General features: G+C 46.5%; 1 protein-coding gene across 1 annotated transcript in view; it reads left to right on the top strand.

The window, feature by feature from the left end:
- The window catches only part of LOC135900529 (uncharacterized), a 69020-nt gene that overhangs the window by 24935 nt on the left and 26616 nt on the right, over nt 1-17469 (top strand). The window contains exons 4-5 of the mRNA XM_065430011.1: nt 8765-9253; nt 13689-14000. Coding sequence (XP_065286083.1) covers nt 8765-9253; nt 13689-14000 — 801 coding nt within the window. The remainder of the gene's footprint in view (nt 1-8764; nt 9254-13688; nt 14001-17469) is intronic.

The following is a 17469-nucleotide window of genomic DNA, read 5'->3' as shown; positions in this document are numbered from 1 at the left end:
TGCTGAGAACCAATAAAGTAAACTGCGCTTCAATGCCCTTGCGCTTTTTACATATTTAGAGTCTTGCCAGCATCGATTCTTAAGGCGGCGAATCACGCACGTTACATGGTTTTGCAATTCCAGTTCTCACCAAGCCATAGAGCATGAACCGAGCAAGGCTGCCTCAGAGTAACACCTCAAGGCAATGAAATCAATAAACTTACCTGCCGCGAACATGTGGGACCGTATAAGGTAAAAGAATTCCAATATGTTTTTATTCCAATCTCCTAACGTCAAATTTGAGTAACCATCGACGCAAGAATCGGGCGGCGACCCGCAGCGTTGTCTGAATAGTCCAGTCAAACGCTTTCCTCGTAACTTTCGTTAGCTTTCAAGACCAATAACATTGTTTACATTGAGCAGTTTTTATGTAATTATCTAATATGATGCAAGGAGCACGCTCTAGTGGAGAGGGTTTTCATGGAACCGTGCCAGTGCAGCGAAAATAGATAACCGCATGAAAAGGTTGATGCCGGCGTCTGCAACTGGTCCGCTTGCGCTTACTTAGCTAGCGGTGGCTGGTCGAAAATCGCGGCGGCGTACAACGGAAGGTTAGGAATGCGGCTAAAACGAATCCTTAGCAAACATAAGTTGGCAGAGCGATGTCGTATACGCGCCTAAAGGGCTCGATAACATTATACGGCCACGCAAAAAAGATGTATTATACACAAATAAATCCATGTTCTCCGCCAAGTGCGAGCAGCCAGTGCCTGAGCGATCGGCGGGCAGCCATTTTCTATTCCCCTCGGAACGGGGCAGTCTCCGGCTATACAGAAAAAGAAACATAAATTTTTGTTAACGCTTACATTAACGCTTACACGTCACTTTGACGCGGGTAGTCTTTGCGGTTTTGTGACGCCGCGTGACAAGCACTCGAAGTGGGCGCAGCCAGAAAGCTTTTGACCAATAGCAGAGGGCTAATGCCAAAAAGCCGTCGAATCAGGAATAACTATCTTTGTTTTGTTCGCTCAAAATCATGCATAATCAGTGTGTACACGTCAAATCAGGTGGGGAGCTATCGTGGTTTTCGTGGCGTTGCCTGAAAAAAGGCAAAGACGGGGTGTCCCGAAAATTTTTGACCGATCGTGGATGGCTGATTGCAGAATTAGAATGGAAAAGTTTGCAATAGTTTTACGTTACAGCGCCCATGGTTTGCATTTTGTGAAGGAACAACAGTTCCAGGCCATTCGGTGTAAAAAAAGAAAACCTGCGGTTGGCGCTAGCGCTATGGCACAGCTTACTTTACTTTAATATGTACTCTCACATCTATCTATTTTGCGCAGTGTGTGACTGATAAGAAGGTCCACAGTGGTGACTCGCTCTGTCATGCCATTTTTTTTTCGAATTTTTGGCTTCTGTGCCTCCCTCGCCCACATTTCAGCCTCTAAATTGTTCCTTTATGTTCTAGAAGAGACATGCGCACTGGCAGCAAAACTTGCTTAACGAATAACGACGCTCAATGTAGAAGCGCAATGACCAACGCTGCATGAGTGGCATTCGCTGTATTATTATTTGCACGCTCTTTTTTGTAGTGGAGCTGTTAGAAGATCGCTGGGCTTCTCTTGACGTTCGCAGCCTCGCCATGCTAAGTATAAAAAAAATGGCTGTGGCTTAGCTAAGGCTAAGCCCAGGATGCGAAGCATACTAGCCTTTATTTTAACGCGACAGCGTTAAGGAGCTCGTGTCGCAGAAAAGCCGGTGTCGTCGGCGTCGGCTCAGGCGTGCGGCGCTTGCTCAGGCGCACATTTCGTTGTCACGCCAAACGCTGCGTTGCTCGTCGCTCACCGCGTCCGATGCGGGGCGCGTAGTCGCTGCGCCGTAGCAAAGCCACCTAGAAACAGTCTCTGTAGCACGCCGCAACCTTCGCTTCTCATTCCAACGAGCAGCTCTGTCTCCAGGAGGCATCTCACCTCGTGAGTGTCTAGCAGAGGCAAGCGCAGCTGCTTATATACCGCCGCGACGCCGCGAGCGACGGCGCGAGTTGGAGCCCCGTTTCTCCTCTGTCGTGACGTCACGGTGTCACGTGGTATTGAAGGCGACACCGCCGCGCCTGAGGAGCTGGGTTGAGCTCTCGTAATATTCTTCGCATAAAAAAGAAAACCTGCGGTTGGCGCTAGCGCTATGGCACAGCTTACTTCACTTTATTATGCACTCTCAGTTATCTGTATTGCGCAGTGTGTGACTGATAAAAAGGTCCACAGTGGTGACTCGCTCTGTGATGCCATTTTCTTTTTCGACTTTTTGGCTTCTGTGCCTCCCTCGCCTACATTTCAGCCTCTAAACTGATTCCTTTATGTTCTAGAAGAGACATGCGCAGTGGCAGTCAAACTTGCTTAACGAATAACGACGCTCAATGTAGAAGCGCAATGACCAGCGCTGCATGAGTGGCATTCGTTGTCTTATTATTAGCACGCTCTTTTTTGTAGTGGAGCTGTTAGAAGATCGCTGGGCTTCTCTTGACGTTCGCAGCCTCGCCGTGCTAAGTATAAAAATAGCATCGCGCAGCATAGCGACGCGGCGAGGATGGGTCAATCCTAGCGAAGGACAAGGAATGGCGCACCGGGGACCCAGGGGGTGTGACGCCATTGCTCTCCGATAAAAACCCGCGCGCTCGATTCGGCGCTAATCTTTCTCACAGTGGAAAAAAATTGTGCGTGGCTCTGCTATCGCAAACACCACACACCAACGTGCGGTTGGTGCTATTTTACTGGCCTTTTCATCCAGTTCCACTGGTCTCTAGTGTTTGCGAAAGCAGAGGCACGCATAATCTTTTACTGAGGCTCGTTATTAAAAATATTATTTTAGTGGCTCTTCGCTGGCCACCCCTGCACTATAGCCACCAGGCGCGGGATGAATTAGGACCCGTTGTGCCATCAAGCGGCAACGCCTCAAATGTAATGAAGTGTGAGGGCCAGATCTGGCGCAGCAGCCAGCTACCTTGGTTGATTATGTTCCATCGTTTTTTTTTTCTATTTGCATTGCAAATTCACCTCATGAAAACTAAACCTGGACAGTGATGTTGAGATTCTTCGTTCATGAGCAGTTGCTCAAACATGACTGACGCTGATAAGGCCATCCTGTTTCATCGGTTTCATCGGTTTCGTTCGTAAGAACCACTAGACAATGCAAACATCTCCACCATAAGCCAACAATTAAAAATTAGAGAGATTTTAGGCTCCTTACGTCTAAAAAACACTGGGCAGTGCCAACATTTCCAAAATACCCTAACAATATAAAATCTATGTACACATTATAAATGCTTCTCCTTTAAAATATGTAACCTAACAAACGCGATACAAAACTAAAAGATAAGAATAATACTCAAAGGCCAGAGGTTAGGGGCAGCTGTTGTAGCTTGAGTAGAGCTAGCGCAGTATACTGTGATGAAGTTCATTGTCTTTGTATACAAAGGGTATACCGCCCAATCGAGAATGTGTTTCTACGCGCAGTTGATCTGTGAATAAACCCGTGTGCGATATGACTGAGACTTATTCTGCAGGCGAGCTCCTCGTGCCCATAAAGAACTGCTATGTGATTTAACCGCGCTTGTCCCATTGTTGACTTCAGGTTGGTTCTGACGCGACGGAGACATGAAAATGATCTCTGAAATGTGCGTAACGCGACTGGGATAGTCAAAGCAATTCGGACAAGCTTAGCCATCTCGGGCAAAAGATCTCGCAGCGGCTCCCTGTTATCGTCCGAAAGCATCTCTGCAACATCCGGAAACGTTTTCAAGAGTCTAATGCGCTGCCTTGTTATATCTATGAACATACTACGGTGAACGATGAGCCGTTCAGCATCAACATTCACCGAAACGTTCACTGGATCTAGAACTCTTTGTGTTGTCATCTTTGTTGGTGCGAGGCAATTCTATGTAGCCGCGGTAATTTAAGACTGTGCTGTTCTTTCAACTTTTAGTCAACTGTAGTTCTTCAGTTGATTTGCCCAAAACGGTACAAAAGTAGACAGGATGCCTCCAGAACCAATCGTTAAGGGGGGGGGGGGGGGGGGGGGTAATCGAGCCTTACAGCACCACCACCCCACCCCCGGCCCCGCCCGTAGTCAGCGCCAATGGGTCTTCTCCTCCGCATGTGTGACGGCTCCGCAAATTTGGCACTGAAGGCGAAAGCGCGTATTTGTAGTTGTTATTTTGCCGTCCTACCAATGGCTTAGTCTTCCTTCCTTAGGCTATACTTTGTTTCCTCGCGCTTCCCTGTTCTGGCTGTTTCTGGCACACGGCTCTGTGTGCTGTGCATAGATGGAGAATGCCAACGCAGTGGCATGTTCACACTTGCCATCAATACCGGCATTAGACGTGTACCAGCCGTCGGCGATGGTTCTCGTCATGTTAAATTGTTTGAAATAGACCAAAACTGTAGATTGGGACTACTATTTGAGACGGTAAGAGCGACATATCATCGCAAAATAATGAAAGAGACAGATAGAGAACCTTACGAGAACCGCGGAAGATTTTCCTCGGGCGAGGGACCTCTGGCAGCCTATCCCCGGGCACCAACAGCAATATCCGTTGGACAAATAAAGTTTATTCCTATTCTATCCTATCCTATCCTATCCTATCCTATCCTATCCAGGTAGAGAACGGGAATCTACTCACACTAGCGCGATCAACAAGCTGTGCAAGAAAAAAAAAGAGCACTTGTATTTTGTTCGTGATTTTTTTTTTGTTGCGCCGCCAACGAAGACGCATTAACGATGCTACAATGTTAACGTGCACACCTAAATAGCACCTGCAAATGAGCTGCTGGACACCTACATTTTAGCTTGCTGCGGTGGGCTTTGCAATTCGGGGAGCATGTGCACCGCCATTTGCAGTCGTTTCCTGTTTTTTTATGCGACCTGGTGCGGCGAATGTGACATGCATCGTGCAAGCGGCAGTCTTTCTCATAAGCCGAAGCACGGGAATGGGTTTTTCGGATCGCCATTCAACGTGGGCGAGTGGAAGCACGGTGTGCCCCTTCTCCCCGCCGTCCGCGTGGCATGTCCGCGTGGTCCGCGCGGCGCTGTTTGCCAGCGTGCTGCTGGCACCTTACGACGACCGCCCGGTGCCTATAGCATACTGGTTTGGCTTAGCTAGCACAGTGACAGCCCCGAAAAGGTAGCGCTCTCTCCTAAAATGATTGGACCAGGGTGAATTTTTCTTGTACTGCAAAGTTTGATTTTCAAAGACACTGAAAGTAGGTATCTTTAAACCAACACAAATTTTTCATATGAAGACTTCATACCGTTATACGAAGGTAAATTATTTCTTTGCCAGTGTCCTAAAGTTGTATGCACGGAAATGCTGTTTCTGCTGTGATTAGATTGCAACGCAACTATAAGGCAAAAAGCATGAGCCATTCGACTCTGTGAAGGTGGGTGACCCGCGAAGCTGCTTAGCACACATTTGCGTGGGCAACTATATATATATATATATATATATATATATATATATATATATATATATATATATATATATATATATATATATATATATATATATATATATATATGGCTGATCCCTGTCATTATGCACAGGCTTATATGTCGTCGTGCCATTGCACGCTTGTTTAGGGGGGTATGAGCCATTGCTGATGATGGTAGTTTTTCTTGACACAGAACAAAAATGCGCGAAAGCCTTCCCATAAACAGCTTCGCTGTAAAGGAGGAGGTTGCGAGAAATGGAGGCACAGTGAATACTGACGCTTCCTCTCCCCTAAAGTGACTTCTAGTGTCCGGTTCTGGACAAGAAGCAGGCAAGAATACGTATTTTACAGGTTTCCAACAATGTTTTATTCTCAGATAAACAGCTCTGCCTATTGAAGGGGAAGGAAGCATCCCAATGTACGTTAATTATTCTTGTATACATAAGAATCTGCATCGAAAAAGGTGCCGTCGTACATCTCTGAAAGAAGATTGACCTTGAAAAGAACAGTAAAAATAAACGCTAAATCGATTTCATGTGATGAAGATTCTTTGATGCCTTTGTTTCCGTTCATTTCGCAGTAACAGATTTACTATTGGAAAAACATGAATTTTTTTCGTTTTTTTTTACTTCGCATGTGAACTGCGGCAGCACTACACGAGTGTGATGTCTCAGGTTTCGGTGTATTTTTGTGCATTTCGGTTATTGTAAATCAGTACAAGTCTTTTAATATGGCTCAATTGAGTTTCTTGCTCACCTAGAAGGCAATGTAGTCAATTTTTGCCGATAGTAAGAAGTAAATGCCCCGAGCAGATGACACGAAGATTCATGGCGTCAAGGGAAGCCGGTGCGGAAACCTCTAGAGTCGATGACTGCTTTTCATTTTCGCGTCGTATCTCATTGACCGATCTAACGGTCAGTTTTGGGGTATTGTACAAGGGTAATTTACTAATAAAGGGGACGTATTTTTTTCTTTAGCGTGCCTTCTAGTAACCCAGTTCGAAACATGCGTTAAATGCTCGAAAGTCGGGAAGACAAGAGAAAAGTTCACGCGTGGTTTCTTGGTTTGAATTACACGTTTCTTCGCCAAATAACGGGTAAAATTTACCGGTAAACGGGTAACGGGTAAAAAAGAAGGAAAGTAACGTTACCGTCAGAAACAACCGCTTTATTTCATGCTTTATGTCTACAGTAGGCTTGAGAGACGATTCCACTGAGATCGCTGAGACAAAGAAAAGTGATTGGCCTTTTAAGTTAACGCCAGGTATTTGGTAGGAAAGGCTGTGTGAAAGTGTGTTGCAGGTACATGCGGCCTACACAGCAAAGATTATAAGCTATATTGCAATAGATCTTAAAGCGCAAAATCAAAGCCAATTAAAATTCTAAATATCAGAGATATGAAGATGAAGTTACAGCATCAAAAGAACTTAGAAAGACGACAGCCTGCCGCAAGCACAAGAAAGTTAAGGAGAGTGAACATTGCTGCGAACTCAAAGTTCCATTTCATCTATTTAAAAAAAAGCCTAAGATCTCTGAAATCAAGCAGCTCTTAACGGTCGAAGAAAGAAGACCCAGAAAACAGGGCCGTTGTCTTGTCTTCGTCCTTCATCGCTTTTGCGCTGTTTGACTTCGAAGATATTAGCCTACCGACTCGCCTAGCTGGTCGTTTCGACGAGTAACAGCTGGAAAATAAGCAGCGTCACGCTGTACTTAACAGCAAGACATTAACCTATGCCGTCACTTTAGACATCTATGTCTTCATTTGTGCGGTATACAAATTAACGCATTGCAGGGAACGTCGTGGATAACGACTTTCTGTTGAAGATAGTGATCGATCACTGCACACTTCGCATTTACATAAAGTGGTTCGCGCTTTCGCTACTTCGGTCAGAGATGGTGTAACCGGTGTCGTGGTCGTTGGGAGCACGCCTTCGTTCCTTTCCATTGCATTTAACGGTTCGGTAATAACATTACCAAGAATAGCCAGACAACGATTTTAGGGATGCAACGATGTTCAGCGCAGATTGCGCTGATATAAAGTAACCATGGTGATATCTGCTATAACTCGACTGTGGGGGAGATAAAAAAGAGCGTACGTGCATTGTTTCTGCCAAGAACTAAGACAAGGAGGCTCCAGAAAGGGTGTCCCTACGTGAACGAAAATGACAGACAACTTGACGAACGTTCAGATAAGTTGCTGCAGTGTTGGGGAAGGGGCGCCCCTTAGACCAGCTATTGCTTGTCCTCAATGAAAAAAAAAATTAATGTCCACAGCGCCCCACTCTTGCATCTGCTATAAATACCCTTCGTTTACTTAGAGGCCTGCCACAAAGATGGTGCGCGAAAATGCATTCAGGTTTGTGAAGCCAGGAACTGGTTAACCTTAGAAATACGGGCGATGGCTAATGAGGAATTGCAATTCTTAAGTCGCCCTTGCAGCATCTGCATGAAACGAGCCTCCATGCTATAACAATTTTATCCCCTAATTATGTCGAATAAAAAATCAATTGCTCTATGGAGAGGTGGCTGCTGAAAAAAAATGACAAAGCGTTCTTGCTACTCATCAGCTTCCGAATCCTTGAGACGCATCCTCATCTGTCAGGCGATGCACGCAATAAAACAACGTCTTGACTAATCAACTTTGCACAAATGCTATGAAAATGGTGCTGCAATATTTCTTTATTAAGTTTCTCTGCGTTTTAGCCCGTCGTAATAGGCCCGAAACGATGGCAAGGACAGTTCTTCATTCATTTCCGCAATGCAGGGGACAACAGCAACAATGAACCACGCAAGGAAATGTGGCAGGTGTCCTTGTATGATTGAAGTGCAGGGCAAGCTGCGAGCACTAGTTTAAAAGACGAAAATAAAAAGCGTCGTTTGTTCATACTCGCCAGTCACAGACTGCCACAGCGCCAACGTCAGCCAATGCAGCAAGCAACTCAGTTGTTTTGCGGTACGCTTCATACAATATATCTGCCTCATTCAAGCGTTGGCCCTATGGCGTATTTGGTCTTATCGTAAACTTTCTTGCAAACCTGGTCCACTGTGGACATTATTCCGACCTTAGCCGCGAACTTGAGAACACCTCCCGTGTTCACATGACTGCGGGCTGCTCAAAAGTCGTGTTACCTGGCCTGGAGCGCAAAGCAATAATTTTCGGCCCACATTGGTGGTACACAAGTTAAGGCCGGAAAATATTGCTATTTGTGGCATTGGTGTATTACTTATGACTGCCCCCCATATGATTGTTTAGGCCCTTTTGTAACTAACATTTCACGTTTCTTTTTGCAATCGCTTCTCAAGCTGGTTCTCCCGCCGTCGGCAACCACTACGGAGACCGCCACGCCGCCCACGTTCCGAGAGTTGTCCGCCCTGTTCACTGGCTGTCACGTGGCATATCGCATGGAACTCGACCTGCACGATACAATGTATGGCTTCCTGCAGGACGTTGGCGTCAGCGCACGCACTTGGCTGCTCGACGTCAACAGCCCTGAGCGTCTTCTAGATAACGTCGTGGAGCTGTCCCTGAAGTCCGACGTGCCCAGCTTGCTGTGGTTGCACCAGAACCCGGACTCGGGCCTTCTAAGCGTGGAGCCGGCGAGGCCGCTATTTGCGGGCCCGGTGCTTCGCGACTGCTCGGAACACGACAGCCAAGAGCAGCTCACGCAGAGAGTGGTCAGCGCCATTGACGAGGTCACGCAGAACGTGGACGAGCTGGCCCACGACCTGGCGCACCTGCACGCCGAGCTCAGCACGAAGTTCGTGCCTCGCAGAGAAACCGTGCTCATGAAGGCCAGTATAAGCATTAAAGATTCATATTTACATTCTTAAATCTGCACTTTTCTCGTTCGATCAATTTGGAGTATGCTTTTGCATGACTTCCATCTAGCGCTACACTTCAGTGCGGGTGGCGCGTTTGCTTTCAAAGCGGCGTGAAAATAACGCTCCGAAGAGGCACGTCATTACTTTTGTGCGTTTCCGCTCGTACATCAAGTTAATCAAAGTGGTACTAGTATCACCGAAAGTGATCCATGGACCATTCGGCCCTAACTTGTTGGTACGACTTCATGCCACAACGGCAGCACGCGCTAAAATTGCACACTGCATGGATCGCTGACTGCAGTCTCAAGACACCAGGCAACCTGGCCTTTGCAAGTTCGGCGTAGTTTATCAGATTTTAATGGCCTGCGGCTATTGGATTGTACGCGAAGTTGTTCTGTTCGGTTTAACTGCATCTTTTTAGCTAAGCGGTGCGAACATAAAGCAAGATTTCTGCATGAAAATAAAGGCGCACTATTGCATACATACCACAAATTTAGTTGGCGGGCGTGACTCCTAATATTGCGATAAACATTCTTTGGAATCTTCATGTGCTTCTTTAAATGATATCCGTTTGTGGCCTTTTTCACGCCAACTTTTGCCACTGGATATGTGCCGCTGAGTATGGGCCACGGCCTATGCGCCCAAACAGACAACTTGTGGAGGGCAACTTATGCCTTTGAGTATGTTCAATTCCATGGGCATGGACCACTGGGTCGCTGTGTATATTGGTAATCGTGTTCATCCATCAATGATTCTCAAAGGGATGGATGCCCCGTCAATCTTTTTATCCTTTCCTACGCTTAGAATCGCGGAGTTTCGTGTAGTCAACAAGCACCACCTCCTACACCATATTCTACATGATTTTGACAATGAATGTTCAACAGCAAAATCTATAAAACATATTCTAACTTGTAAAGAGAGGGGAATATTGCAAATGGTTGGTCTGGTCCCTGTATGAGAATTTTGGTATCAAGACTTTTGATGCTTCGATCGTCCATCATCTTATGATGAGAATTGTTTCAACAAACCCACGCACTTGAATCCTCACCACACCACTTTTCAACATTGCACTGAGCAGTGTATTCATGGCTTGAATTAGAAACTTCTTCCACGTATATACTCTTCAAGCCTTCAAATAACCACCTGTATTGGTCGATTTCAAATGCACTTCGCGACTGAGTTGTCAACGACAAAAAGCAGTTCCAGTATTACGTACCTTCACAACAGTTTTAGGGCGAGACGAGCAATTTTGCTTTCAGAAATTGTATTCAAAACACCCACAGACATTGAGAGAGCATCGCGAACACTGCGGCAATATACAGTTGTATTCGTTTTTTTTTTGACACGAGAAATCTTTGTGTGATAAAAGAAAGAACCCATAAATATATACACCGACCCACTACATTCGGTAAATTGGACGTTGTAACAACGACCGGAGAAGTAGAAAAGAGACGGTAATTTCGCTATCCATTGTGAGAAATGTGGAAGCCACTGTCTCACTAAGCGATTTTGTTAGACGTGTTGTCCAGCATTAGGCGACGTAAGCGCGTGCCCGGCAATACTTGTTCACTCTTCACGTGGTATCCGATTGCACTGCTTTGCCGTGATAGATGGTCACGTGGACAATGAAACAATATGACCCGGAAGATTCCTTTGGATCCCCGCCGTCGACCGTGGGTCACAAGCTACACCGTGGAGCCCCCTCCTTTTTGGCCCCAGCAGCCATAAATATCGTTCCACAAGTCTTTACTGTGAAGGGTCTTCATTTGTCAAGCATGGTTTCAGTTGCCCTGACGATAAGACATTTGCTGTATCCCATGGAAAACATAAAGGAGGCTCTTGATTCCGGTTCTTCACAGACGTTTGCACTGGGGGGAAAGTGTGTTAGGGCATTATTTTCTTTCTTTATATTGCAGTGGTACAACGGACATTCTATGGGTGGCAATCGGCACTTTGCCCTGTGGAATATTTATATTCTGGATAACGCTTTGATTCTTAATGGGGCGCCCTAGACCTATGACAAGGCAACAACGCGGAGGTTCAGAATAATTTTCACTGCGCTCGTCTTTCTTCAAGGCACGCTAATTCGCCTCAGCAAAGCAGCAGTAGTGATTTCGCCTCCATCGAAAGGGGGCTGCTGCAGCGAACGTCAACCCCTTGAATTTTTTTCTCGGCAGCCCAACATTGCTAGTGATCCTCCTCGACCGCAAGGCGAACGTGATGCAGTAGGACGACGATTCGAACACTGCTCGGCGGCATGGAGCATTGAGGCTGCGGACAAAGAAACAAAAACATAATACAGCACTGGACGGATTTGTGTAGCACGCTTTTTTGTGTGCGTGTTGCCTTCTTTTGCGATGTTACCGTGTTCCGCAGAGAATACCACTAAGACCAGTGCCTAATATCGCGAAGATTTAACGGTTGGACAAAAGCTCCCCACGCATGCATTGGTGAGCCCAAATGTAAAGGCACTAAATTCGTAGACGCCGTAATACGTAAGAATCAATCAATCCAAAAGTGAGCTTTATTTAAACAATTCAAAGAACGCATACAATATTAGTTGGACCAATAGCCTATGTGGCTAGGCTAGGGCGGCCTTCGCGAGGATCGTTTTATCAAGAGACTAGTTTCCACTTGCAAGAAGGGTAGTCGATGGAAGAAAACAGGCGCATTTGAAACAGACGAACACAGCTTCGACGCTTGGCACGCGGTTCACGCCACTTGTTAAATCCATAATGAGATTATGATAACCGACAAAAAAAAAACTTGAGCACTTTCCTCCTCGATGACATGTGATGCCGGCAACCTAAAGAAGATTGTAAGTATTTGCATATCTTTGCAAGCACTTTCTCAACATCTGCATGTAAAACATGGCGCTTTGGCACTGACAAAAGTAAAGTGGCCTGCAAATATGGGTATTAGGCATGCGAGTCCGGGAGCACGCCATGCATTGCCATGAAAAGGCGCGAAATTGCTGCAGACGAGACAACGACGATATCAGATGCCGGTTAACGGAGAATGCAGACATATTGTATTCTCGCTACAGGAGGTAAATTAGGCAACGAGGTACCCAGAAGGAGATCTTGCTGGCATGATCTCAAGTTTAGATAGGCGAGGCACGTGGGACGACCTTTTACTGCAGTGATTGTGCTGAGACAGCCTGACATGAAAGGAGGACGCACACGGTGCGATTCAGTGGCCATTGCAGCGTACCGCTTATCGTTTCAAAGGACTCGTCGAACAAGTTTTCTACAGATGCCGTCAGGTTCCAATGATCGAAACCTGCATCTTTCCCACTTTCATATGCCATGTTGAACTTCGAAACTTGCAAAGCGTCTCCTGACTGTTAAAGGACACTCAAAACTGGAAAATGCGGCTTAGTCACCTGCAGCGAGATGAGAAAAAAGGCACCAGGGATGCTTTTATTTCACGAAGCACGTGAACGAAGTGGGCCCATCGATGGTGGAGCTCCATGTGCAAGAAGCCCATTGAACAATTGACAGAGCAAACATGAAGTTCACGCGAAAATAACTTTGTGTAGTGCCGGGAAGAGACCAGACGCGCTGGGACCGGCTTTGGAAATGCGGACATTACACATTCTGAATGTGTCAACAGTGTTCTTATTGGCAACTGTGATGATAGGTTACTCAGCACGCGCCATTAGGCTTTTTCGATGACGGTGAAAATCGGGTTATGCTCACCGATATCTGTGCACCAGTGACTATGACGGCCTTAACAGCTCCTTCCTTAACCACATCACTTCTGCTACTTCTCTAATCACTGACGGGTCAACATGCCGCGGCAAGTGCCCCTCAAACTACTGGAGTGCCGGTTGGCGTTGTAAGTAAGAAAATGAAGTTAAATAAGCAGATAAACACAAAAGTTCAATATACATGTGCGCCAGCGAATAACGTCGTCTACAGTCGTTTCTCGCTGTTTGTATCCATATCACCGCCTTTGCTTTCCCGTTTCCATGTCACGAAGCTTCTTACTCAGCCGGCGTCTCTGCACTTGGCGATTTTGGCATTTATGGCAACGAGTTGGAGACAGGCAATCTATGCGCTGCTTCGTGCTTTTGTTGGCTGACTGAATGGTAGCGTGTCTGCGCAAGGAATCACTACAGTGCTCGTCAACCTATCGAGGCTTCTACCAATATCAAGCTTGCTCGTACGTTCACGAATTCAAAACAACGGACACATTTTACAGCTATGCGTGTATGTACAAAATCAAATTCTATGCGCCATTGGTGCAAGGCACACCATGAAAACTGAGAGACATCCTCACCAAGCATAAAATTCGCTCTAGCACTCTTGTTTGTCAATTTTCTTGTGCTTCTCCTTTCGCTGCGGTATCCTCCTGCAGCCATCGTGCTTACAAAAATACGGCCTCTCTTTGTCCATCACAGATGCAGAAGGCCTTCCACTTCCTTAACGCCTCTCAGCTGCGATCATGGCTGCACATCTTCCAGAAGCATTTGCCCCACCGGAATCCTGCGCACAGACTGAGACCGGACTCTGTGGCACTCTTCCGGCATCCGCACCTGCTCCCCAATGTCACCATGACATCGTTCGGCCAGACCTTCGCCAGCGCTGGAGTCTCCCTGGGAAAATTGTTCGTGCTGTCGACGCTGCTCGAACCCGTGTTCGAGTGGGAGTACCAGAGGCACTCTGTGGTCGAAAAGGACGACAGCTTCGAGGTCGTCCGCATTTGCGCCAAGGTGGGGCTCACGCATGCGGTGACTGCACGACTTGCCACATCGCAAGATGCGCTTATATCCTCTGCGCTCACTTATATATACAAGTGAGAGTCTGCCAATATTGTAGGTTGAGGACACACGTACGAAAAACGATGCTTTCTTTCCTACGTTTCAGCCGCTGTCCGACCATTGGTGCCCTGCCGAAACGTAGGAAATAAAGCAGTTGTTTTCGTACGCGTGTCCTTCACAATCCTGGCAGACTCTCACTTATGTATATACACAATATATATATATATATATATATATATATATATATATATATATATATATATATATATATATATATATATATATATATATATATATATAATGTTCTGAAAAAGAGCACGACTTAGTTTGCTTTTTGTCGAATTTCTAACATTTCGGTTGGTGCACCAACCTTTGTCAAACTGACAAACATATACATGTCTACGCGATTTCTTTTTAACATGTTTTACGTGATGTTAATGGCAACAACATCCAGGGACTCCGTAAATGGAGGCGGGGATGGTATGCAAATACTGGTATGCAATGCGTCTCAACGCTCATACCTTGCATGTACCACCGGAAACGCGTGCAAATAACTAGAGTAGACGTATAGAATGAACGTATCCATTTGCTCGACGCAGTATGCAACACCAAACTACGGCGCCGGCACGACTCTCTACCTGATCAAACCTCCACCGCAGTGAGCAAACCCCAATTACTGAAAAGAACCGTGACATCGCGACGATTATCTTGCTTCTTTTATTTTATTCGCACTCTTTCGTGATTGCGAATGCATATTATACGTGTGTGCGCACTGTATGTACCCCTTGAAACACCGTCCCGATACATGCCAATCGCCTCACGAATATGTCACCAGCTTGACCGGCGCATTCTTCGCACGCCTATAGGAGAAGCGGTTAAGTTACGCCGGCGAAAAAGAGTCGTGCCCAATCTTCCATCACCCGACCACTTGCATTCAGCGCGCTCGGTGCCACCTGCCCGGCCTCGCCCCCTTCGCACACTCCGCGTTGCGCTATCTTTGCTACGGTAAAAATAGCAACGCGTGAAAGGATAAAACTGTGAGGTGTTAATATTGCGCAGACGCTCATGAAGACTACGAGCGTTCGTTAATCAATCACCTTCAAATAATTTAGTGGCAACGACAACCCTGTAAAGTCCTGTCAGGCCTTGTAGCACCTAGTTTCTTTCAATGCAGGCTGCACCACCTCAGTCTCGGAGGGATAGTGGTACACGCGAGTGGTATGTGCGCCACAAAGCCGCCTTCTGAAGAGAAGATAGACAGTTTCTTTCTGCCATCACCAAAACGCGTATGTGAAAGAACCAAAACTCCGTAAGGCATTACAATACACGCTTGTAGGCGCTTCTTTACACTTCTTGAGCGCACGTGTAAACTTTATTGATTTATTCACTTCCTCATTTGGAGTTGTTAGCAGGCGGTGCCTGCCCTGACTTTCTGTCCCTTCACTGCAGTCATAATATGCAAGAAACATGTTCTAACGGTAAGGCTTCTCGTATAGAACTGCGTATTAAATGGCAGCAACTGAAATCTCGTGACTATCGCATGAACCTTGTCTGAACTTGCGACTGCCAGGTATTGCCAACAGACAACGACTACAGACTGCTTGCATCCAGTTTTCCCAGTCATCGCCATCCTCCACACACTGTTCTGCAAGTAAATTGTCTCCAGCACTGAGGCTATAATTCGTGCCCCACAACTTTACAAGGAGGGTAGTCTCTCACTATGTGCATGCAGCACTTACGGATCTGCCGAGGTGACCCCACAAGCAACAGTAAATAACTTATACTCTTCTCTCCGTGGAAACATCTCGGACGTCGGGGCCATTTGACCAAACCAGAAAAGTAGTGGACATAAGCAAGGCAGGCAGCGCGCACTTGCTCGATGGCGGAAGTTCATTCTGGAGCAAACCGAGTGAGCAAGAGTCAGTTGCATCCGGTCTTCGCTCGCTTCTGTCCTAATGCTACCCCTTTTCAAAAAAAAGAACAAGAGGAACATGTCCTGGCAGCGGGATTGGCTTGAAAATTCCCGTGAATATCCTACTACAGCACAAGCGATGCAGTGCCCCTTCACGAGTGCGTTCTATTTACCAACGTAAAGGGTTGTAAGCCGAGAGCAGCAGAACCAGATTTTGTGAACACTGGTTTTATTAACTGATAAGTGCTATATAGAGGTTTAGGCGGCACGGGAAAAGCAAGTTCCACTTAGATTCTTTGCCCGCAACCCGTCGAGGCGGAGGGGTATTCGTGTAACACAGTCCCTAACAGAACAGTGTAGCACGCAGCAGAAGCAACCCAGGACGGCACTACACCTCATTGTAAGTTCCGCCCAATACCTGTGTCACACCGGCCAAGCTCTGATTGGGCGCACTAAATACTATGAAAATCTACTCGGTTTGCTTGATGAAAGGTAAAAGGATGTTCCAGCATTGGGGAGCTTGATGACAAAAACGGACAAATGGATAAGCAGTGACAGGCAGAACGAGTTAAGATCATGGCCCACACCGTACAGCGAAAAATTGTTAGAGATGCGGTTTCCAGCCAGTTTGTAGCCATTGTGCACTGCGGCATAATGCCTGACGGAACAAGGTGTGTCAAAGGTGAAGAGCAGTTTACCATCTGCATGCGTTGGGCTGACAGGGCTCTCAACGTCCCCGAAAACTACATTGGCCTCTACAATACGGTAGATAGCACGCGTGACACGCTGTACATGGCCATCATAGATATGATTTTGCGCCTTGGCCTTTATTTCCACAACATTCGTGGCCATTGCTTTGACGGGGAGCTAGCGTGTCCTGCCGCTTTGCAGGAGTCCAGAAAATATATTAATAATTCTGAGCGTAATCTCTGTACGTAAAGCGTAGTGATCATTGTGTTGCCCTTGTATTGCATTGGCCATGCATTTATAACGGTAAAAGATCTTTCCAAAGTCATTCTTGAATCAAAAAAGCGCAAAAGTGTTTATTTGTATCTTGTCCCTCCCTCAATAGGGGATCCATCGGATGAGCAGAGTTGATAGTTTTCTGCCGCTGCGCCCTACAGGGTGGACAGTCAGAGTAAAGCAGATGAAAACTTTCGCTGTCAATTACGCCAGGGTCCCAGAAACAAACAATGAAATCCTTCAAGGAAGAACCTTGCCCAAACTAGTCCAAACCTGCCCTTTTAAGGCAGATACCAGCAAAGCCATTTTGAAGGGTTACCAAGCACTCCTGGGAAAGTGTAAAACGTTGTTGGGAGTAAATATCTCCATAGCTCTGTTTAATCCATGTTAGGAACTAGCAAAGGTCCTCTAGCGCTCAACGTTAGTGATGCGGGCCCGGAGCGTAGCCAGAGGGGGGAGGGGCTTATGGCACTTCAGCCCCCCCCCCACCACCGAAATTTGTTCATGCTGGCATGCAACCCCCCCCCCCCAAACAGTGCACCGGCG

Source organism: Dermacentor albipictus, chromosome 5 (genome assembly GCF_038994185.2).
Source record: "Dermacentor albipictus isolate Rhodes 1998 colony chromosome 5, USDA_Dalb.pri_finalv2, whole genome shotgun sequence".
In the NCBI taxonomy this organism is placed as follows: Eukaryota; Metazoa; Arthropoda; class Arachnida; order Ixodida; family Ixodidae; genus Dermacentor; species Dermacentor albipictus.
Note: the sequence above shows the minus strand (reverse complement) of the source record. Positions and strands in the feature narration are given on the sequence as shown.